General features: G+C 40.4%; 1 protein-coding gene across 1 annotated transcript; it reads left to right on the top strand.

The window, feature by feature from the left end:
* Positions 1-6: 6 nt before the first annotated feature.
* On the top strand, positions 7-5,916 carry RSL24D1 (ribosomal L24 domain containing 1). Its single transcript, XM_057372083.1, has 6 exons — positions 7-128; positions 1,961-2,074; positions 3,648-3,720; positions 4,425-4,488; positions 4,928-5,013; positions 5,541-5,916. The coding sequence occupies exons 1-6, from the start codon at positions 48-50 to the stop codon at positions 5,612-5,614; spliced, it is 492 nt and encodes a 163-aa protein (XP_057228066.1). The 5' UTR covers positions 7-47; the 3' UTR covers positions 5,615-5,916.
* The last annotated feature ends 916 nt before the right edge of the window (positions 5,917-6,832 follow it).

The raw sequence follows: 6,832 nt of genomic DNA, 5'->3' as shown, positions 1-6,832 counted from the left end.
CCTCCGGTCAGCTGGGCCGCGCTTCCGCCCGCGCCGCCGCCGCCGCCATGCGCATCGAGAAGTGCTACTTCTGCTCGGGGCCCATCTACCCGGGCCACGGCGTCATGTTCGTGCGCAACGACTGTAAGGTACCGCCCCACCGGCACCGCTCTCCCCGCGGCGCTCACGGCCGCTCCCCGTGCCGGCCCGGCCTGTGCCGGCGGTCCCYGCGGGGGTTTGCTGTCAGCGGCCGCGCCTCACGCGGGGAGCGCACAGCCCGAGCTCCTGTCCCGGGCCGGGTCCGCACGCACCGCCCGGGTGTGTGGGCGGACGGGAGCCTGACATGGGCGCAGYTGGTCAGAGCACGGTGCTGAGARYACCGAGGGTGTAGGTTCGATCCCTSTKCTAGCCATTTGCTTAAGAGYTGGACTCAGTAATCCTCGTGGGTTCGTTCCAACTTAGACTATTCTGTGAATCTGCGAAATTCATRTCTTAGTGATATTTAAATATACTTGGAGTGATGGAGTGATTTGGCAGCTGCTGTGGCTGTTGGCAAGAGTAGGAGGCTGAATTATTTGTTTTCAGTTTTTAGTAAGAAGTTATACACTTCGCAGAGCAGCACAGAATCCTCATCCTTTAATTTYCCGGTTTTGGCTTCAGGTGGCAGCGGGTGTACTCACGGCTCTCAGCAGTGCTGGCCGCAGGCGGGCGCTGATGGTCCGCGTGTCCCTCGGGGGGCTCGGCGACAAGTTGTGGCTGCGGGATGTGATGTGACTCACCCGGCTGAGGCTGTCACAACAGGGCGCGCATGGCACCAGGGGCTCTGCGCTGTGCTGACAGGTTGTACACAGAATGTTGGGTGTAGTTTTCCAGCCCCTGCCGCGCTCCGTCTCGTTGCTGCGGGGCGTTGCAGACCCCAGTGTGAAGTGAAGCTTGCGCTAATCGCTTCCTCCCCGTGCCCGCACGTCAGAACAGATCTCGGGCTGGCCGTGCTGCTCGCATGAGTCACAGCTCCGGGGGCTYGGGGTGGATGTGCACTGACACGGCTCTGTGTGCTCACAGCGGCCGCAAGGTGYGTGCTTTCAGACGAGATAGTGCAGCTGCAGGTTAGCTGTGAGCAGATAATCCGGGAAAAAGCAAAATGCAATGGCAGGTGTGCCTGAGCTGAGATGAGAAGACGTGGTAGAAGAGTGTGAAAGAAAAAAAAAATTGGAAGATGATTTCCTTAATTAAAAGTTCCATGTATTCTATTAATTTTCTTTAGAATTGACTATCAGATGGGAAGGAGAATACGGCTGTAGAAAACCAGGGTTTCCAAAAGGTCATGAATAACACGTAATTCTGACCATTTTTAAGTGAAGCATCTAGCTTTCTGTAGAATGTGTAGAAAAATAGGGAAAAGAGAGAAAGGGCAATTGAAACGTTTTGGCATACACTTTAACAGCTTTCAGTAAATTCAGTCCAGGAATTTACTAATGTGCTTAACCCTGCAGGGTAATCTGTGGGGCTTAAGGCTACATCCCTGAAAAGAGATGTTTTTATTTGTGTATTGCATTCAGTATGAGASGTGTGAGGATTTTTTGCTGTTCTCAGGATGGTACYRTATCTAAAAAGTGGTGGCAGCTATRGAAAATCGTTTATTCATACTGCAGGTTTGGTTTTATGGTTATTTTTGCAGATGACAATTCTCACAACTCAGGTATATTTTATTTATAATCAGCTTAATTGTAAATAGTTGTGCTTGTCCCTGGCAGCTGTGCAAATGACTTTATAATGAAAAAACAATAATAKTSCTTGAAATTATTTTTAATAGCTGCRTTCTCTATAAAAAATTAGTATTTGAATGATGAATATAATTTCAATATAATTGCTAATGAGCAATATTGTTGGAGTAACCTCAATATTTGCTATCACACTTGTGGTGGGGCACGAATAGCATGATGCGACTTAAGGTTTTTCTTTTTTATCATCCCCCTTTAAGATATTTAGATTCTGCAAATCAAAATGCCACAGAAACTTTAAAAAGAAGCGAAACCCCAGAAAGATGAGATGGACTAAAGCATTCCGTAAAGCAGCTGGCAAAGAACTGACAATGGTAAGAAGCTAAAATGGTTCACTCTTTACATTAGCACACTAAAATGGCTCTTCCCATGGGAGACAGACTGGGTTAGGTGGCCTACAGCATTGTCATTTAATTAGATGAGCTCCAGAAAAGAGGGGTTGTGAAGGAGAATGTGAGAGTTGTTTCAGAGTGAGTTACTCATTCAGCTTGATTAACACCTGTGTCTTCCCAGTTGAGGATGGAAGCCACAGGATCAGGTGTCTGTGTTGGTAACACGTGGTGGCTCCCAAGTCCAAGGCATTTTTTTCCCACCAATAAATCTTCTGCTCTCTGCACATATACAATTGGTAATTGTGTTTCTGCACAGTCAAATAAAGTTACTGGGGGAAGTCTCTCTGTATAAACCCCTAAAATATTACATGTGAAGAGTCTTTAAAGCTTACAATAGTAGGAAAAGTTTTTGCATTGATAGGAAAGTTTGAAAAACAGCATGAGACCTTAAATAGAATTTCAAAACAAAGTTGCATCAGTGGTAAAAGTATTAAACATTCACATTTGGTAGGACAGTCCTTAAATAATTCAAGAATTACTGTGACTTAATTACCTATTTTTTTACAGAATATTAAAAATTTAGTAAGTGTTTTGACACAGTGATTTACTGCCTTCTGTGGATCTTTCAAGGGAAAGAATGTGGTTTTACTTTTTAATGTGATTCTTAAAAGCCATGATTAATTAGCATYTTGAGTAATTGTGTTTATTGCTTTCGAGTTGTTTCTGGCTGTGTTGAATTGCCTTTTTTTAAAATAACTGAATTTAAAATTCCTTTATACATGTCTAAATAGGTGATAGTATGTTTTAATTTTGAGATACAAAATGTATTTTAAGAATAAAACAAATATATGAACTTAGTCATCTGTAGCTTAGCTTTACCTCAATAAAAACCAGCTTCTGGGCACAGAGAAGTCCTCAGATGAAAGTGATGTAAAGCTAAGTGTGCCTGGCAAAAAAAAAGATCAGGAAACTGTTTTTATCTTCAGCTCTTGGGAATGAGGGGACATGGTTGGGGGATGGCAGCTGCCCCAAATGCCACAGTGTCATCAATTGAAATACTTTACCATTCCAAATTATACTGTTTCAGTATTCTTAAAATGATAGTGGCTGGTCTTTTAACTATTTCAGAATTACAAGCTGTTGACTAGAACTTTCTTGTCCTGCAATAAATGCTTTCAGCTCTACAGGTTTTCAATTTCACCTTCCACCTGTCTAATCTACTCTGTATTTCCTATTCTACTCTGTATTTCCTATTCCACTTGGGTTTTCTCTGTTCCTGTAGTCTTGCTAAATAGAAAATAGGTGAGGGAGGTGTTGTGATAAATAATTCCCTTCAGGCAAATCACTGTGGCTCCTGGCACTTTGAGGTCAAACACTCCACTTGATTTCCTTGTGGTAGTTATCTCTAATGGTTGTTTAAGTCTAGGAACTGAGCTTCTGAAAGGTGGGAAAAATCCCATAAAATAGGAAGTTATATGAGTGAGTGCTAGAGTAAGAATGTATTGATGTAAATATACTTCTGTATATAGTTTATGTTTACATTTTCTTTGTACAGGATAATTCATTTGAATTTGAAAAACGTAGGAATGAGCCAGTGAAATACCAGAGAGAGTTGTGGAACAAGACTGGTGAGTCATTACAGGAACAAACCAATAGATGATTTTTTTTTTACTTATTGTGAATGTGTTTTCAAAATGACATCTTGTAGTGATTGTGTTTGAAATTACTGGAATCATGACTAAATTCTTAGTCTGTGGAGGAGGTTTGAGATGTGAACAGGAGTGGGGTTTCACTTGTTCATTTTTTTTTCAGAAACTGGTTAGAAAATGAGGACCAGAAGTCCTTTGTTATCAATTACTGTCTCCAAACCCCTTCAAAACCAAAAAAGTGTTTTTCCAGCTTTTTAAGAGGCTTCCAGTGTAAACCTTTTGCAMTGATGCAGTTGTTTCTATGTTTCTGATTGTTCAGTTTGTTTCATAGAATCAATTGCTGTAAAATGGGAGAACTGCTTTTATTGTGAGTGCCACAAAGAAGGTGTAACTTGAATCTGTTTTCAAGTAGTATTTTGTAGTGATGGTTAACTATAGAAATTTTGTGTGGGCACAAAAGTGAAAGCATAAATAAGTTGTAAAATGCAAGTAATTGCAGTTRCTACACAGAATATACCCTCATCCTGCTCTTTGAAGAAGGAATAGCCTCCTCTATTCMGTGCAGGAGTTTTCTCTGGTATTTAGATATTACAGAGTACTGGTAGAGTTGCTTTGCAAAARTAGCATGGATTTTCTGCTGTAGGGATTTGAGCACATTTAAAACAACTTCTGCTTTATTTCAGTGGATGCAATGAAGAGAGTGGAGGAGATAAAGCAAAAACGCCAAGCCACATTTATTATGAACAGGTGAGAGTTACTTGTGTGATGGGAGCCCTTGCACCTCTGTGTTAGACAGCCTTGCCAGACATGGGATGATCAAGTTTTAAAGGGTTATTTGGTTYGTATATACACAGTCACCCCGGTGATGGGGGGAATATGGTTTTGGTGAGCTCTACTCTGTCTTACTGGCTCTCCAAGAAATGTAGCTTTTGGACACTTGAGTATAATAGTAATGTAGTAGTTTTAAATTTAAAGAAATTTCTAATAGGAGTTGGTACACTGCTGCATTTTTGGGTGGTTTTGTATCCAGTATTTTCTTGAATTGGTTTTCAAAGACTTTACTTTTATTTCCTCATAATCATAGTTATTTACAGCCTAAATATTCCTTTAGCGAGAGATACCATGCATTAAAATGAAAGGATGCATCTCTTTGAAGGTAATAAAATCTAATTTTCCCCTTTTCCAGATTAAAGAAGAGCAAAGAGTTGCAGAAGGCAGAAGACATCAAAGAAGTCAAACAGAATATCCACCTTCTTCGTGCTCCCCATGCACGTRAGTACTTGCTTTACTGGTTTGCCTACAGAGTTTCAGGATGAATGACTCATGCTACAGATCAGTAATCCTGTACATTTGTCTTACAGTTAATATGTCTGTTGAATGTGGAGAATAGTTCTTGCCACTAAATCTTAAGCAGTGTTTCTGTTCTGAATCAAACATACCTTTTTATTTATCTAGTCYTGCATTCATCCTTTTTCTTCCTTTTTTTGAGTGTTTTAAATTGCACTCAGTATCTGGTGCTCYATGAGCTGTGTGTTTGTTAACCAATACACGTTTGACTGCATTTTGGATTTTGCATATAAAAGCATCAGCTTTTCTGCTAAGACAGTTCTTCAGTAGTATTAGAAGGTGATGAAGGTTAGCAGTAAATACCTTTGAGTTTGATGGGTTTGCTCATAAACATATTCAAGCAATATATTTAGGCTGTTTCACCTAGAATAGACATATACATTGTTTGAAGAAAAACAGTTATTTGGGTTTAGAGAAACATGTTGAATTTTTTTATTTTTTATTTTTYGAAGGCACACCGAAACAGCTGGAGGACAAAATGGTGCAGAAGCTACAAGAGGATGTGCTTATGGAAGAAGATTCTTAAATTGCTTTTATTTTCTATTTATATTTTTTCAGCAGTTAACAGTTCCTTACTGCCTCACTTGACATCATTCAGAAATGTACTTAAGCTGAAGAAAAATATATTTTAATGAATGGTGGTCATTTACAATTTGAAGTAATTTCTTAATGAAAAATAATAAGRTGGGTGCTGCTTTGGGCAGTACTTAAAATTCTGCAGTTTGAGAAAACCTTGTCAGCAGGGTGGAGAATGAGGCATTATTGTTTGAGATACCATGTGCTCCTTGGTAAGTTATACTTTTCCTGGAACTTTTCCATGGTAATTAAAATAAATAAATTAAAAAAAAATATATGCTAGCCTTGAGCTTTTCTTACTTTGTCTGTTGTTCTTTCCAGTGGTAAAAGCTGATAAAAATTATTACAAAGTGGGGCAGGATGTATTATTTTTCATCAGTCCAGTGCCATCCAGACTTACTGTCATACTTGTYCTTACAAAAATTTTCAATTTGAAGAACACAGTGTTTGTTTTATCTCATTTTAAAGTCAGCTACCCCAGGATTCCATTGCCGTTCACACCTGACAAAACTAACATTGATGCAGGACCTAGKGTTTGGAAAATACTAACGGTGATATCACCCAGTTTGAAGTTGGACCTGCCATCATCCTCACCTACCAAAATTCAAATCTAATGTCTAATCAGGCAGACTGAGATGCTCAGTAAATCACGCTTTAGACTGTGTTTACCTGACACCCAGGATGATTTTGATGGAAAAGATGYTGTTAAATTGCCAGTATTTTGCATATTGTGGTGGTATTTATTCAGTGTGTCAGCACCAAGATAAATACTCGCTGTTTTAAACTGTCAGCAGTTTATCTGCAACAATGTGATCAAAGAAAGCTTTCAAAGGTATTTATGGTATTTGCTTTTTGCCATGTGTGTAGGTTTTGCTTGGTCCAGTTTTTGGAAGTGGGGGGGAGGCAAAAAGATGGCTCCTGTGAGAGGCTTCTGGAGGCTTCCACCATGTCCAGCAGAGCCAATTGCTGTTGGCTCTGAGGATGATGGACATGCCACTGACYAAACCTGGGCCAATTGGAGATGGTGGTTACGCCTCTGTGAAAACATATTTAAGAAGAAATCAAAACAAAGGTGGTAGACCACAGTTGTTTTGTGAAAGGATGAGGCTGAGAATATGTGAGGGATGCGGACACCAAGGTCAGTGGAGAAGGAGGGGGAGGAGCTGCT

Source organism: Malurus melanocephalus, unplaced genomic scaffold (assembly GCF_030028575.1).
Source record: "Malurus melanocephalus ecotype Western Australia unplaced genomic scaffold, MMel_1.1 scaffold_163, whole genome shotgun sequence".
Taxonomy (NCBI): Eukaryota; Metazoa; Chordata; class Aves; order Passeriformes; family Maluridae; genus Malurus; species Malurus melanocephalus.
Note: the sequence above shows the minus strand (reverse complement) of the source record. Positions and strands in the feature narration are given on the sequence as shown.